This window comes from Bradysia coprophila, chromosome IV (genome assembly GCF_014529535.1).
Source record: "Bradysia coprophila strain Holo2 chromosome IV, BU_Bcop_v1, whole genome shotgun sequence".
In the NCBI taxonomy this organism is placed as follows: Eukaryota; Metazoa; Arthropoda; class Insecta; order Diptera; family Sciaridae; genus Bradysia; species Bradysia coprophila.
In genome coordinates this window covers 4612474-4630780 of record NC_050738.1, presented here as the reverse complement: position 1 = coordinate 4630780, position 18307 = coordinate 4612474, and the positions used below count along the sequence as shown (strand labels likewise).

Here is an 18307-nt window from a genome sequence, read left to right as displayed (position 1 = left end):
TAATTATCATGACGAATGGTCTAATAGTTCTTCTGAAGAGGCATCCTTCTATGGTGCTGTCATTTACAAAACGAAGATCTATTTCTAGCTTTCACTAAAACTTTGAGTCAGTTTAGATTACAGAGGCGTTGACATAAAAGTGATCCACTATTTCCAGTATACAGTTTTTATCCAAAAATTTTACATTAAAAATTTCGTCCCGAAGAAAAGTGATAGTGTTACATTCGATATAAGGTAGTTAAGGTAGTTAAATGTGAATTCTAAGTAGCTTTGCGAAAGCTCCCGAACATTTCATTTCATCGTACGTTTCGCAAGCTCTAAAAGCGTTCCAGTTGGAATAAAGATTTTTTAGAATTCGCTCTATAAAATTGATAAAATTCCATGAACTTTTAGATGATAGACATTTTGGAAGAAAGTATTTTTGGCAGAGCCAACAAAAATCGTAGAAATCGATCCGGAGATATGATGAACAAAGTTAGGTGTAGGAAGTTGGGAAGGAAAATTGCATAGGAAATTTCCTATGAAATTCCCTATGATATTTCCTAAAATCGTCGTTCTCACTTCCTTCAAAAAGTATCGAAATTTTAATTGATTTTGACGTACGATAGCTCGTTAGAAAGTTCTTCACGAGTTTTAGGAAATAGGATAAAATTTGACCACTTTTGTTGCGCTACATCGCTACAGGAAGCGCTACAAAAATTGGTAAAATTGATCGAAAATTTCCTCAAACTTCATCTAAATGTTGTCCGACCTTAACAAAAGAGGGTTCGTTGAAAATGTCTTGACAAGATCTAGGAAATAGGATGGAACTTGAGGAAATTACCAATAAATGAGAAAGAAATATCTGTCAAAAAGCGCTAAAAACGCTAAAATTGATATAAATTTCCCCACTTTTCATCTAAAAGTGGTCCAATTTCATTAAATAGGGATTTGAATGATCACGACGAGATGTAGGACATAGAATGAAATTTAAAAAAAAAATAATTTTTAAAAGAATCTAAAAAGCGATAAAACCACCTAATTTTACCCAAATTTCCTCAAATTTCATCGAAATGTAGTCGAATCTCTACATATAGGGTGTCTTTGGAAAGGCCTGGTCCAAGTCCAATCAAACCGTATATTTTAATGAAGGCATTTATTCATAATTCCATTAATAAAGTTGCGCGAAATACAATATACTAAAACTTAAGTAGATCGTCTAACAATTTAAGTAAAATCCGAAAAATCAATAAAGTTTGTAGAAAACACCCAAAAGTAAGCAACATTTAATCTAGGATTTCAATTTCAAGAACCTCCTGTGGGCACTATGAAAAGGTAACGTCAAAATCCGTCAAACTGACAACAGGTGTGGAAAAAAAAACTTACAATTTTATTTGATATAGCTCAGATTTGCTATCATGAGTGTCTTGTCAAGAACTACAGAACTTTGATAAAATCACAAATTCTACGAGGTGAGGATTGTGTTGTAATTAATCATTGAAACATTGAAAACATCTTAAAGTATAGCAAAATGGTGACATGCCTTAGTAAAAAAAAATAATAGAATTATAAACGAAAGGCTAGCTTTTTTTAAAATAATTTCCCGGACCTCCAACATTTTTGGCCAACATTTTTTTTAAGGGTTTTCCGCCTGTCTGTGACTATTTTTTTCTTAAATACGAAATATTTCCCATCAGTTTGCTGACATCGTATGGTCTAACTTTCTGGTCTAACTCCGGATTGTGCTAGATACAAAAATATGTTTCTCAAATTTTAATTGCTGCTTCACACACACCTCCATCACACAGAATTAGCTCTCATACAAATTTAACAATCTGTGGTTCGTTTCTACATTTAACTCTGGTTTCCACAGCATAAAATTCTTCCGTATGGTATATATATGATACACACTTCGAATTCAGATGATAACAACAATGAGACTCTTTGTACTTTTGGTTTTATTTTTATAAGACATATTTTCGGTTGAAAAACTGGCGGGGATACATTGACCCTAGAAAAACGTCACGATCCCAAGTATGGAGAATTACAATGAGTAAATATTGGTATTCAATATCAATTTGTTTTTATCAGAATTACTAACGCTCTTTTCGTACATTTACCTTCATAATTTCATCGACAAGTTGTTCCACTCAGACTGTGGGCTCTGTTTTGTGCATATTCATAGGAAAAGGCGAATAATGTTGCAATAATGTTGATAGAAATTCTAGCTTTAAAGATTAACAATTTTGCATCAATGAATTAAAATTGGATTTAGTACTGAATAATGGTGTAATTACACTACACACACATTGAAATTGAAAGTGTGTGTATTATGATCTATTACTTCTTTTGTTATCCGAACAATTTTCTGGTGTTACCACACAAAATCTTTTACTTCATTATGTTAAAAAGAATGAGGATGTTGACTAGTTTTGTCATTGTTATAGATAACAAATGATTACAGCCGTTTTCTACAGTGGTGTCTAATTAGCTTACAGATTCGGGGTCATTCCAATATAAACGCATGTGAAAATTTCAACAACAAACGATGACTTCTGTGATAAGAGATAAAAGCGTGTGGTGTACAATCTACAATGAGGTGTATTGCTTGTATTAGTCTAAATAGTTGGTTGAAATGGGCGGGACATGCACAAATAATGCATTTTATCATTTATCACTAATTAGATTCATATCCGAGGTGTGCCTCACTTCATAGACTAAATATGTATTGTGTAATAGGATTAGCCCGCTCGGGAATGCCACAATTCAATTTAATACATTTAGTCTTATTAACCCATTCAGTCCATAAGAAAAGAGGTATTCCTCGATCACGTCATAAAATAGTTATGCAACCGAGTGGCAAATACTTTCTAGGCACTAGGCTTGCAGTCTCATGTGACTGAAAAGCCGTCTAACAATTTGTGCTGCATTTTGCATATATTTGCATATTCAAATGAATAATTGACTGAATTCTCCATAAAATATGACAGCTGAATTACATTGTAAGGTCAGGTTATTTCTTTGTCGAGAAGAAAAATTTTGTCCCTGAGCCACCAAGTCAAAGGTTTGCAATCACATTCGCTAAAACACATTTTTCCCGAGTCAGGTTTGAATCAGCTAACCTTTAAGTAGAGAGTCACACAGAGTTCAGTGATATTGATGTTAATTCAAATATTATACAACCGTCATCTATCGACTAAAATATTATTCGTTTCGTCCGAATCAAACTCGATCACACATATCGAACACTCAAATATTGTTTTACTAAATGATAAATGAGTAATATATACGAAAATTATAATTCAATTTTGACCTATTTGATGATATGAACTAAATTTTAATAATAGAAAGAAAAAATTAATCAACAAATCGAATAACATCGTCTTGCATTCAACAATATCTCGCAGCAAAACTTCATACTGGAATATATTGTATCACATATTCAATTGAACGTAATATTCTTTGTTATCTCTATCATTTTGATGCACAAATCCATGAGCTACACGAACTGTTTACTTTATCGCCACAAACATCAAATATTTTGTGGAGATAAGAAGTATAACACAGTGTCAGCCTCTTTAGTCTATTTTTTCTTGAAAAGAAATTAAATTTAAAGTCCAACCATTTCAAATTCATTCTATTCGCTGTTAAAAGTGCATCGAGTTCGACTGTTGAACTATTTTAACCTTAGACGTAAGGTAGGCAGCTGTAGATATCGAGGCTATAAGGACATGGATCTTATTTTATCTTATAAAAATTCACGAAAAAACCGTATTTTCAGCTATGAAAATAGGGATGGCAGTTTTGCTCTATATTTTCTTCGAACCAAACAGTTCAACCAAAATCTAGTACTTCATTGATTTTGCTAAAACAAAAGATCACATTGCATTCGGTGTCGATAGCAGATGAATAGCCATTCCTAATAGGTCCTTGAATAATAATTGATCGTTCGGTTCGGTTATATTACTAAACTTACCTAAACAACAGCGACCGACAGAATCATTGTTAAAATCAGATTCCGTTTACAGTCGTAATTCAGTGACCATGTTCTTTTCATCAACAATTTACGTATTTCATAGATTGTAATTATGGTAAGTTTCCATGATATAAAATGTGTAGCGTCCTTCCCCGCCATTAAACATAATCGTGCCAGATCACGATCTAAGTAAACTCTTTGTAACGAGAATGTAAACCTTACCTAATGTGAGATTCCGATCTCCACCCATAACTTATAAGCTTTTAAGCAACATTTTCAATGTTCCAAGAAACGACTCAATACTCCAAATACCTGGTCACCTCGAAAGTTGATCCCGTACATACAAATAAAATATCAACAGTCCAATACAATTCTGTAACTTGTTCATTGAAAGAAAATAACGACCAATTGCTTGTTCAATCATTTCCACAGATCAAGAGCACAGCTTTTAACATTAGAGGTGTAATACATAAAAGACCATATATAATCCATGCATCCCATATAAATATTGAGTCTTTTGAAAAACGTTTTTAACCTTTTGTAGACGGTGGGCATACGACCCAAGTATAATGTTATCAAATCCATTAGTTATAAGAATTCATAATACACAAATCTTCTACTTCATTTGCTGTTAACAATATTTATTTTTTGTCGACGTTGGCACAGACGACATAAAAAGTTCGTAAAGAGTTAATCCACATAAAACGCTACACAGTACAGTAACCGATTCCGTAGAAGTCTTTTTTTATTTGTTGGTTTCAAAATGAATCAATCATATTTTATGGTCGAAGCTTTGCCATTAATACTGCATTCGCATCTTAAAGTTTGAATTATTATTAGTCTCGCGGCATGACTAGATGGAAAAGCTTTAAGTAGTACTAAAAAGTAAAATTAAATTTAAAAAAAAATTCTACACTTAAAGCGGTTTGAAGGCCTTCTTCGTGAATGTTCGTCTTAATCAGCCTGTTGGCCAAGCATTTCTTATATAGCTTTAGTTATGTGTTTTTCAGCTTAGAATTTTAGTTATTTTCATTTCATGGACATCGTCTAAAGAATTGCACAGAAAACTGGAGTCCATGAACATACAACACCATATCAATCAATTAAATGATTTGAAAAGGAATTATAATTGAAAACCACTTGGAATAGGTGTAGATAGTGTGTGCACGTACAACAATGTCTATACAATGTATAATGGTAGCACAGCTTATTATTGTCTAGTGTTCTATACGATAGTCCGACCCGATTTTGGTTTATTTAGAAAATGATCGATTCAGCCATATCAGCGTTGACAAAAATAAGCAATGAGCTCTGCCTTAATACCTAACGAAATCTATGTTAACCTGTTGCAGGCGACAAGCGTATGACCAATAATATTATCGGGTCTAATACTTTTATCGATCAAAGTATTTTTAATCTTGTACTTCAATTTTTTTAACATGCATTTGAATATATAAAGGACCATATTACCTGGAGCTTTTCATTATTTTTGTCGTCGTTATCGATAACAGATGTGACATGTCAAATATGCTTTCACAAGTTTGCAAGAAATTTACCCTAAGAAAGGAGAGGAGTTTCTCATTTCTAACATTTAAAAAAATTAGAACCCTGCGAAAGTAGATGCCACACCAAAACTACAGTTCAACTATTTTTAATATAATCTTTGGCGATATTTATTCATCGTGGTACTGTGACAGGGCCAGCAGGGTTCGAATGACACATCAACTGGTGACAACACTCATAAGCAAAGACTGTTTTTGGGAAAACTTATTTCTATGTTTTCCAGAATTTTAGCTCATTCACTCACAATTTTCCCAAAATAAAATTTAGGAAAACTTGATAAAATATTGGACGTTTTCCCAAAAAATAGTCCCTACAATTAAGCTTTGGCTACAATTAAGCCAGATTCCTGAATGATTTAATTTAACTACTTAATTTACTAAAACTTTAACTATTTTCGTCAAAGGTAGTGTCCAACAAAGTACTTATGGAGTACCTAATCACATTGTGATTAACTTCATTCAAATTGTACGCCATTGCTTCGATATCGGTTTCAATTTATTAAACATATATTTCATATTTAACATTTTTCCTTCAATATTGCCTATTAATTGCATCAAACTCAATTTTTACGTCACACGTTCTCCATTTATACCAGGAAAAATAAATTCTTTGTTAAGCAGAAAAACAATTTTCAAGAATTTTCACGAAAACAAAAACTGTATAATGTCTGTGACCTCAATTTCCTTCAGCTAGAAAATATTTTCTTATATTTTCGTCTTGGGTTTTGTCGATTTCTGTGTAGAGAGAAGAGAAAACAACTTTTTTTTTTCCTGTAAGTAAATTCAGTGTATAATTCGATTGCGTGGCTCTTGTGTTGCTGGTAAAATTGTTATGGTCGCGCAGAGCGCAGACGAATATCTATTTTTGGATATCGTCAGCAGCAACAACATCATCATCATCGTGTTGTACGTAGCAGCCCATAGTGTTACGTGCTGTTAGAGGTGTGAGTAGCACGAATACAAGCACAGTCAGGGTTATAATGATGTTTGAGAAAAATTTAATTAGGAAAATATTTTGAAAATTATTTTGTGGAAAACATGAATTACGTCCAATTTGATTGGAATTGAGCAAATTGATTTGGGATGAACTATCTACTGATATTAGGCATCTGTTGTAACGATGATAACGATAAACAAAGAACTCTAGGCTTGCGTAACATTATAAAGCAAAATTTTTGTTAACACTAATGAAGTACTAGATTAAGCACACTTTAAACAAAGGAAATAATAATTATAAACTTTTCCTTTCTTAAAGATAAACGTTGAGAATTTTATCGCAAGTGTTGATATATCGAAATATTTAACAAAGCTTCTTATTTGTACAATAAATGTCAATACTTTATCGACGCATACAACCCTTCTTCCAGACTTTCAGTAGCATGTAGCATTCCATTTCAACGATCGCGTTTCCTTTCTGAATGGTCAATGACCATTGGTCATGTGTTGCTTTCAGAATGTTTTAGACCACGATTCCTCAGTTTTCTTTACTTCTAATTAACTCATTCCAAACAGCTTCAGTCTTATAGGTTTACGCATACGTTTGTAACACGTCGAATTGGACTCCCTGAGTAAGGGGAAACCTATTGTGGTTGTCTAGAGATGCCAAATCCGCGAAAAAAAAAATGTCCGTCTATCCGTCTGTCCGTCTGTCCGTCTGTCTGTCTGCACGATAACTTGAGTAAAACGCATCCGATTTTGAAAATTCTTTTTTTTCCCGTTTGGTAATGTCAAAAGACAGGCTAAGTTCGAAGATGAGTGATTTTGGATCGACCCCTCCCCAGCTGTGGCCCAATAAGTGCTTTACGGTTTGTCGAAGATATCTCCGGACATTTAAACGTTAAACTTGTAAGTGATACGTCAAATAAAAGGTATTTACAATACCGATCGACAAAAAAAAAGTTTATGGAAATCGGATGACCGACTCGTGAGTTAGACCCCTTGGTGTGGAACAGGCACAGGGCGGCAAGCAGTTTTTGCTTGTAGGTCGGCCACATTTGAACATATTTCGTCTGTTTTAGCTTTATTAGATAGGTATTGACCGTACCAATCAGGGGAAAAAAATTGTATGAAATTATGTTCTCCGGAGCGTGAGCTAGGTCTCTTGGAGTGAGCTCTTATCTGGCTACTCGGAAGTACAGTGAACGTGGTGTATTTTGACAATATCTCGAGTAAATTTTGACCGAATTTCATGAATTTTTTTTTGTTTGAAAGGTATTAACGAATGTAAAGCGTCGGTACTATTTCCGGCCTCCTAACAAAATGGCTGCCGGCGGCCATATTGGATTTTAGTAAAATAGAAATATCTTGGGAAAAGTGATACTTAGAGAGTTTCTGTTAACATGGAAATAATTTGTTATGTGTGTGGGGTTTCAGGGATTTCATATACGGACATCTATATATACCTATATACAGCTATATTGAGCTATATACATGCATATAGAGCTATATAATAGCATATATTTATCTGTGAAATGTTTATTTATAGTGAAATATAGGTAAATATAGCGGTATATAGCTGTTTAAATAGGAATTTATGAAATTTGTCTTCGTACGGGGCTGTCTATATTGCCTCCGGCAATTTAGTTGTATATGATAACAAGGCAAAGAGTGGATAATGTAACTGATTTTAAAGGGAGAATAGTTTTTCAACAGAGAAGAAAATGAAGTAAGAGAAATGAAGAGTTTCACATTAAAGGCTTTTGATACGAATAGGTGTTTCGTACGGGTCGGCGTTAGCTATGTTTTGGTAACATTTCAGGCAGATTATGGTTTTCAAATGTGGAGTGTAGTTGTTATTTTGAATTGAGTAAACCTTGTAGCTTACTGTGTACGAATACTGGCTTAACAAATATCCACCAAAAGTATTGAACGACGGCTTTCGACAGATGCGATGAACCTTATGTCATCAGATCCATTTTATTTTAGTTATGATAGGTATCGGTATCGTACAATGAACGAAATCTGCATGAAAAAATCAGAATTGACATAGAATCTCTCTTGATTATACTGTTTTCTGTTTCAAACTATTAATTCATATTGCTCTAGAACAGGAATGTCGACATGTTGTGTTCATTATGGTACGGTTAGGGTGGGTAATATTGATAATGGAAGAGAGACTTAGTTAACCAGAATTCTAAATAATATTAAAAGAGCTCCCGGTGATAGTGTGAAGTGTGTTGTATCGGATGTATCACTCTTTTGTAATCAGAACAAATTTTTTACCAACCAGCGAAATGGTCATCATTTTGCAGATTAAATCTTAAACTTTTCTTCACTGTTGCGATTGAAACGAAATCTTTTACTTCATTTGTTAAATTTTGCTATGAGCTCGTGGCTTGATTCTGTCACCATTGTCAATAACGAATAAATAACCGTTCCAGAACGATTGGTCCGTTGTCATGTTACAATCTAGAACATTGATCAGCCAACAACTTCCAACCTAACCTTTATAACGTAAAAGTAACAGAAAAGCGGCCCACTCATTCTCACGCTTTTGATAGAACGGACAGAAGGACAAAAGTCGTATGTACACAATAGAATTAGTGCCACTTGTCACATACGAATGCAATAGTCTTGCAATTTATTTTGCTATGCAAACAAATAAATTAGAGATTGTGCATTATCCAAGCATCTGATTTCCGTTTGGCAGTTCTACCAAAAGAAAAAAAAATGAAAAAACTCAGAGATCTCTTACATAACTGGAAGCAAGTATCGCAAATCTCTGCGAACATTTCATGTAATATTTAAAAAAAAAAAATTTCTATGAAACGAAACCACAATGAAAAATCATTCATGACATTGAAAATTTCTGGCCACATTACTAACACACTTATTCATTTATTACATCTCTTACCTTGAAGGAAACGTAATCAAAAGTGCACTTTTTCATTTTCAGTTTCAGTTTTAAGTTAAGGCGATATTATCGCATCGTATAAACTTTTTGTACGAAGCGTTTGGTAAAGTGAATTATAATTTATTGTGGTAGTGGTGGAATATTGTTACGTGTATGATCGAACGATACTGCATAATACTGGCACTAAAGCAAAGTCATGGTGGGTATAAAAATTTATATTCTTTTGTCACATTTACAACTAGATAAAGACATTTTTCATTTAGTTTCCCGATAAAATAATAGAATTTAATGATATGGCCCTGAGTACGGAACGGAAATAGGCGGCAGCTATTAATGTGACGGATTACTTACTTACTTATGTGACGGGTTACTGTTGAAAATATTTCTCTCGACAATGTAATGTACATTAGGTCCGATTCCCTTTTTTTCAAGTAAATTGTGAATCTTGAAATTGATATTGCCCTTATTAAGAAGTACCGACCTTACCTTTTAATGAGAAAAATTCTTCTTACGAAAGATCATCACAACAAAAATTGTGTCTACTCCCGTACGATATATTGAGACTAGCACGTCGAGCTGAAGATTGTAATATAATACTTACAATTGGGAAGACTTCATCGAGTATTTTGAAGTTCCAACGACTTCTCGTTGGGTTTTCAAATTGTTTCACGATTAACCTGCAATAGACGATCGCTACAAAAAGTCTGCAAATCTGGTACTTCATTGGTTTCAAGTATCACCTAGTTTGATACAAAAATTTTTACTTCATTAGTGGTGTGGTACCACTGATAGCAAACATTTATGTATATAATAGGAGATTATGCACAATAAAACTGCGTTACCGTCGTTGTCGATAACAGATGACAAACCGTTTCTAAAAGGCTGTTTTTAATTAGATCATTTAGTTATGACTCTTTAAAATTTAGAGGTATGGTTCGATCCTATCAAATTTATTCCACATAGACAATATGCTACCCCAGTATTGGTCTTCGACTAATATTTTTAAACAAAAGAAAAATAACGAGCATGCGACACCTCGAAAAGAAAATCTTTGTTCAACTAATTTTCAAAAGCAATAAACCAAGACCACAATAAATTCAAGACAAAAAATGTGTATCAAAATGCATCAGTCAACTGCAATTATAACCATATGAGAAACGATTTTATGTAACTCCACAACGCTGAAAGCCTAACACCATTACCAATTTTTTTTTAGTACCGAGCCGAGTACCTAAGCTCACAATAACGTAATTATAACCAATAATTAATACAAAAACAACAAAACCGACATACACACACGCCACACAGAAAAACGCTTCGTTGCAATAATTGATCTTAAGTTGACCTTCATGTGGCTTCATATTCATCTGTACTCTTCACAGACATAATAACACATATTCTAAAGTCTATTTTGCACAATTTAATTATAAAAAAAAATATTAATTTTTTTAATGGTCATAGTCATCATCATCATCGCTGTCGTCGTCGTCGTCAGAATAAAAATGATCATCAGTGAGTGCATCAGCAGCTTTGTGTGCACGCAAAGCTATCACAACTAAATATCAATATAATAACTTGATAACAGACACATTATCTATCTGTATACACACTCAATCCCACAATATCATTTTATATGTTTACCCATCCCATTGCACAATGGGCTTATGTAACATCATTCATACAGAATTACCAATAATTCTACAATAATTTTCGTGTGCGGAAAGAAGGAAATTTTTTTTCGAAAAATCATAAATATGAAAATCTTTGATGAATTTCTATTTTTTTTTTTTTGTTAAAATATGAACGATAAATCGTTATTCTTTTGGTTGATTGTGTGCTGCATAATTCTGCTCAATCCCCCATAACAATAATAAATAAGACGAAAATTAAATCGCAATTTTCCATACGAAAAGAACGGAAAAAGCTTCAATAGTCAGTGTATTTGCGACCGTTTTTACGTTCGGTTAGCAGAAAAGTATCGTACCAATCATCATCATCAGTCTAGTTGGTTTTTTCTGAGTGTACTACCATACCTACTAAAACTGTAGCAAAACACATTGAGAGAGTGAGATCGAAACAATAATATATGTCTACTTCAACTGGCGCGCAGAAATAACACGTAGGTATAATATCATTCAAATAGATAAAGTACCACAGAAGTTGGAATATATTTGTTATAAAGTCAAACCGATCGCTATATTTTCAAGAAAAGAAAAAAAATCAAACACACGAAAACATATAAATTTTTTTTTCTTCATAAATAACACGGTGTCCACACCAGCAGCAGCAGTAGTAATAAATATTTTTATCTCTAAGTACAGCAACGACGAGAAATAATAATAATGACAAAAGCAGCAATTTTATTCGTCATTGCATATGGTTCTTCATCATCAGCAATAACATCAAACGGCTAAACATCGACGAATCCCTCACTAAAATTTTACTACTTCAAAAAATTGTTAGTCGTTTGAGAACCGTCAACCAGTTGAGCTCGAGCGATCAGTTCTTTTCTTTCTTTTATTTCTGTACATATACACATCTATTATAACATCATACGTTTAGAATCGGAAAAGAAAATTTTTTGACGAGTTTTCTTTTAACAGAAACAGAAGAAAAAAATACAAGTACAGAAGAAGAAGTAAAAAAAAACGTTGTTGTGATTTTATATAATAAATATATTCTGTATGGACACAACTCTTGTGTGATGGTGGTATAATCATCTATATATATATATATGCATGTAGTACACATCCATATATATGTTTTTCTCTTCAATAAAAATCCAAGTCAACAAGGAGCCAGAGCCAACGAAAAATTTACCATTTCAACTGTGTGCCATACCATCATCATTTGCACATATGGTTCAGATATATACATATGTCATTGTGTTGGAATTTAATAAATATTTTTTTCTTTACAATTTTATTATCTTCGCAATAAATTTATAACAAAAAGAACACACGAACGGTTACGATAAATAAATATATTTTTTTGTGTTTTTGTATATTCAAAGAACTTCTTTTTAACTGTGGTGGTGTTACACATAAGTGCAATCCAATTAATTAAAAGTACAACAACGAAAAAAAAAATATAAATTTTTAAACGACAAAACCGAGAGAACATGTGCGATGGTAGTGGTCGTTTTTCGTTATCACTTGAGGACTCGACTTTGTGGTTTCGTTAGATTACAACAGTACGATGTCGTTCATCATACCCAGTGATTAACGTTCTGCACCGCTATTTATAATTTTTAAATATTTAGTTCGGTGTCTCGGCATAATACAGTGAACCGCATTAAAACGTTTTTCGTTTGTGAAATAAATTTGAAATAAAAAAAAAATAATTTCGGATCGAAAATTGAAAACATTTTTTTTTTGAAAATTGCATTTTGTTATCGGATCTGTCCGTTGTGCATACAATAACGACCGATCATCCGTAACGAAAAATTATATTATTATTTACCAAATCCAATTAGTCTAATCGTGGTACAATAATAAAATACAAATAAACACTTTGCATACCAATGATGATGACTCGTCAGTTCCAGCTAATAAGTGACCAGACCACCATACCATATTATTGACAATAAGTTCATATTCTTTGTCACTTACACTTTTTTTTTTCTTTTTCTTATGAACGATTTCGTTTTCGTTTTGTACGATTGACCGAGTTTTTATTTTGTGTTGGAAGAATATATTGCATATGAAGAAAAAGAGTTTAATATTCTATTCCATTACGACATGCGAAATGTAACAAGTTTTTCATCTTGTTGTGGATAACAAAAAATAATTGTGATTGTTAAACTAGTCAACGTGATTTTTCTCTCTGAATAATTAAAAAAAAAAATTTCTTCAGTGACGCGATGATGACAATGAACGAGAGATTTTGTAAATTAATTTTCGTTTCGAGTTGTTGTGTTATCAGTTAAAGTGCTTTCAATAAAATATCAAACATTGGGCTGTCGTTTCGCTATACACAATTTTTGTTGTTGTTGTTGTGAAATGTAACATATTCGAATGGTGCTGGAGAAGCTGACTTGAGCGGAATTTTGGATCAAAGTTTTAAGGTAAGAATCTGCTGGTTTTCTTAATTCTGTTTGATTTGATAATAAATGGATGAAATTTCACACAAAAACGTGTCAATGAATCAAACCGTTGAACTTGCTCAACACTCAAGCTTTTTTAAAATTGATAAATTCCACTAACACCGACGTCTGATGGTCATAATAATTTAAATTTTCGTGTCAATTAAGTGATAATATACTAACAGTTCTCATAATTGCGACGGTTTTTTCAGTGGTACTGGTAGATTGTGCAGATGTAAGAAATGTGATAGTAGAATTTCGTCAAGAGCCAAAAGATTTATGACAAAAATAAAAGTATTGCGCATGGTCTAATTATATATCCGAACACGTGCTACCCTTTTCACCTTTAAACACTTTGAGCAAAGTGCATAAGATAGAAAATTTGACTGAAGAAGTCTGTCTTACTTTCACATCGTTTGCTGACGAAATGTGCGGTTTATATGCATATATCGGGCTGTTTGATTAGTCGTTGGTGATTTCCTATAATTAAGTATAATTATAAGGGGAACAAAAGTTTTTTAGTCTGTAAATCGTATCGGATATTCTTATCCCTTTGTCTGTTATCAATTTCACTCTCATAGTGTTGCAGTCCAAACTTTTAAAGGCAGATGCACGTATTGAGCTGAATGAGTATATTTCAGATTCAGCTGACATTTGCTGGTTGCACATATTTCACTCGAACCTACAGGTGTTTTCACTGAAGTGTGCAAACATCTCAACATCAACTATAATCCACTTCGGGGTTTTCCCATTCCATTGAAAATCCACTCAGTCGTCACCATTTTGCAATTGAAGTTTTGAGCACTTTATGACGTTTTCACGAAAGATCTGAATTCTAAATCTTCTCTAAATAATGCCTGCTCATCAAGCTCCAAAATTCCTTATGTCAACTCATTGAAATAAAGTTTCGAAAAGCCTTTTTTTATAGAAATCTCCTTCTGGAGATTGATATTAGTGACGCTATCTACCAATTATCCTTTTCACAGTAAACAGTAAACATATCATTACGATTGTTGTCGAATCTAGTACTTCGTAAAATAGAAATACAATCTTTTACTACACTTGTTTCATCAAGTAGCGCTCAGCAATTATTATTGTTGTCGATAACAGACGATGTACCGTAGACGTTCGACCGTTAAAGGTAAATTGATGGTTTTAGCATAGTACTGCTCCAAGCATTAACACTCGCGGGTCAGATGTCAATATCTCCAAATATTCATTAGTACGTGTGTACACTGGCATGTGTTTCGTATTATAACTCACACCACAAAATGATACCTTCTCTCTTAACGAAAGAAATGCAAAGCCTATGATCATGACTCCAAATATTTTATGTGTTAATGCTAGGAACAGTGCTATGGTTTTAGTCTCCACAATAGTTACATATGTCGTGACGCAAGTCTTAGAGTTTTAAATAATTGTTGTCCTTTTTTCCTTGATATTCCATTTTCTCCAAAGATGTCCTTAAGTCCGGGTGGTAGTACCCAATCTTTTAGATATAATACCTTTAGTCAGTAGACTGCAGACAAAGAGTAAAGTGCCTGAATTGAGTATAGACGGAATGTTGAGTTGCATAAAATAAAGAAATTCATAGAATGAGAAATTCGGTTTTTATTTCGGAATGAGTGTTCCCTCTTATCACGAACAAATAAACTGATAATTCAATTTATCAATCTGAAAATTCGTCGTTTATTGACCTCATATATATATAAAATTCATTTAAATAAATAAATTACGAAAAATCGCTTGTGTTGTTGTATCCGTTTCACCAAATGACGACTCCCAACAACGAGTCACAATAATTTTTCTTTATTGACTTATTGTCTACTACCTGTATGCATAAACTGTGCAACGAAATTTTATTAACCTTTTGCAATTAATTTTGTTTTTAAATAAAAAAACAAAATTTTTGTTTAAAATAACCTGTGATGATACATTCAGCATACCGTCCAATTTTCTCTGTTATTCTCAAACAATACCAAATGCATACAGTTCAAGAGAAAAAAAACGTCCTCATCTCAATATTATACAAAGCAGACCTTTTTTTGCAACTGAATCAACATGAACATTCGCATTTATTTTAACCATTTTTGATACGACTATCTTATAACACTCGACTTGTGTTTTCGTTGTTCTTTTTTTTTCGTTCATTCTACATATCAACAATGTTATGATGTATTTTCTTACTCTCTTGGCGAATTGCAAAGAAATAAAAAAAAAATATTTCAGCCAAAAAAAAAATGTTGAAATTGTATGCTCACAGCTTCTGGTTTAAGTCTGACTTATAGTAACAGAAACACATTTACGTGGGCAGAAATTGGTAAAGTGTTTTTCGTCGAGGTTTTCGCGATGATGATGATGATACATCAGATCATACACGTTCCGTATTAAATAAAAATAAATACACCGATGGATGGGATGTTTTATTTTTCGCATGTCTCGCTGATGAATCGAAACACTGGCTGGCGGAAATTGAATTAAAAAAATGTTTCTCGATGGCAAAGACAGCAGAAATGTGTCTATTTTAGGCTCTGTAAACGTATTAATTAAACTTTGTTAATGTTAATGGAGATCAGTAAAAAAAAGAAGAGGAAAAGTCGAACGGTTCGAACCGTTTTTTCTTGTTCTTTACAACAGCACAGTGAAATGAAAATTAGGTCTGCCATCGTCATAAAATTACAATTAATTGTTTTTCATTCAAATAAAACGTTCTCTGTGCGTTTGTGGCAACACACACACACACACACACACACAACAAACAATGTGCCATTAAAAAGGTCATCTCGCACAAAAGATTGGTGTCGAGGTTCAATAAAGCGAATCCATAACGCGCGCATAATAATTATTATTATTATTTAACCAATTTGATTATTGTCGTGTACATGTCGTCGGTTTTTTTTTTATACACTACAGTACACACATTTACCTTACGTTACTAAACTATTGTACTTAAAAATTCACATTTCACAAACAAATAAAAAATATTGTCGAAGAGTTTTTAATTGCATTCACGACAACGACTGGTGGCCTGTCATGGATTCATGTTTCGTTCGTGGTGTCCGAAGGTACGACATGAGTTTGCAATAATTTCGTGACCTTTTTCGGTTTAAATGACTTTTTAGGGCTTCAGATACGGCTTTATGCAGCCGAGATTTAAATCGATTTTATATGTACATAGACGATGTGAGAAGGATATCTGCCAGATTTGTGTTTTTTGTCTCAGTTGGTAGTGTGAAGAGTACTTGTTTTACTACTTACCCCATGCGAAAGTTGACCATTAGATATCAATTTACCCCCTGCGAAAATGATCAATTATATGTGGACCATTTTGGGTTCATTTTTTTCATTTTCCTTTGTGGAAATACATTTTCGCTTGGTGCAGGTAGTAAGCCAGAAGACATTGATGCCGATACGTAATTCATTACCTCGGAAACAACTTTTTAATACTCTCAAACTAACTCGTGTGTTTTTGAGCAACTCGCCTTTGGCTCGGATATGCAAACTATCTTGTAGAAAAGACAGTTATTAACCTACTTGTGACTTTGTTTTTATCACGAAATCGTTACCTCATGTAATGAATTACTTTGGCAGCATCCAATGCAACCTCTACTATTGTCATCTTTCATATACAATAAACAACGACATGATGTGCAGACTGATTCCCAAAATTACACAAGATTAAAACCAGCTTCACTTGCCAATTGCCGTTCAGTTTTGTTCTCGTGTAGCATGCTTATAACCAATTATTTACTGGCATACATTAACACTAATTCCCTTAAATAAAGTCACGGCTTTGATTACGTGGTTTACTACTTCTATTTCGTGTTTCGTTAGAACAACTGTGACCTTCGTCGTAGCAGATGCCTCATTTCCGATAATTTTTGTCTGCACTCGCTCGACAATAGTACTTTTCTTAGGACTGGTGGTAGTGGTATAAAGACTGAACTTCTTAAAATTCTTAAAGAAAATCTTTTGGGAAATTGTATTGTTCTCCTATCAGTAAGCCATGTTTGACTTTACACAGACGATTTTCATATCTGTCACTATGACGAAAAATTAAGGGCTACAAAAGACCAAAAAAATTGTCACACCAGCAAACATAAATTCAATTTGCATCCACATAACAAAAGTGTAGAAACATACGTTTTATCCGCTGCTTATCGACGAGAAAACAAAAACTATATTTCCAGTATAGCGAAGCATGTGTAAAATGATATTGCGAAACATTGGATGCGAACCATACAGAGACCAACACGATTTATTCAATCTTTCCGTTGTGTTACACACAGAGTAAATGATTTTATTCTTGACGATTTCGTTGTTATTGTTGACGGTACAATAAGCTGCCTTTTAATAGTTCCACATTTCGAGAATATAGGCCAATTTGCTGATAACAACAAATCAATTACCATATGCTTTAACACAATTTAACTTTGCATTTCTGTTCAACTTTACGCGAGCGAACACACCAATCCCATTTCATTATATGCAAGCCACGAATCCCAAGGTTTTCTTTTCAGTTTATGTAACAATTTTATTAGCCAGCAATATACCGAACAATAACCACAGAATAGTAGTTAAATAAAATCGTTTGTATTTAGGTATTGGCTTCGGAATAAAAAGAGCGTTACATGAAAAATCAAAGAGGAGCCACACACACATCATTTTCTGCTTTATTTGAAATTATTTACGTGTTTACTTTGAATAAATTTAAATGTTCAACCTTTTATCTGAAATGGCCAGCTTTAACAGACGAACGACTCTTAAATTTCCTAAGCAAAAAAAGTCTCGTAGTCTTAATGCATTGCTTTTATGAACAATAATGTGGTTAAAGACAATGATTGATATTTTAA

General features: G+C 33.2%; 2 protein-coding genes across 3 annotated transcripts in view; one reads left to right on the top strand and one right to left on the bottom strand.

Annotated features, from left to right (window-relative positions):
• The window catches only part of LOC119085922 (gametocyte-specific factor 1-like), a 37949-nt gene extending 24963 nt beyond the window's left edge, over positions 1-12986 (bottom strand). Inside the window, exon 1 of the mRNA XM_037196475.1 lies at positions 12892-12986. Coding sequence (XP_037052370.1) covers positions 12892-12945 — 54 coding nt within the window. The 5' untranslated portion in view covers positions 12946-12986. The remainder of the gene's footprint in view (positions 1-12891) is intronic.
• Positions 12987-13243: 257 nt separating this feature from the next.
• LOC119085910 overlaps positions 13244-18307 on the top strand; it is a 42762-nt gene continuing 37698 nt past the window's right edge. For both annotated transcript variants that reach the window (XM_037196458.1, XM_037196455.1), the window contains exon 1: positions 13244-13436. The gene's annotated coding sequence lies outside the window, so the exon portion shown is untranslated. The remainder of the gene's footprint in view (positions 13437-18307) is intronic.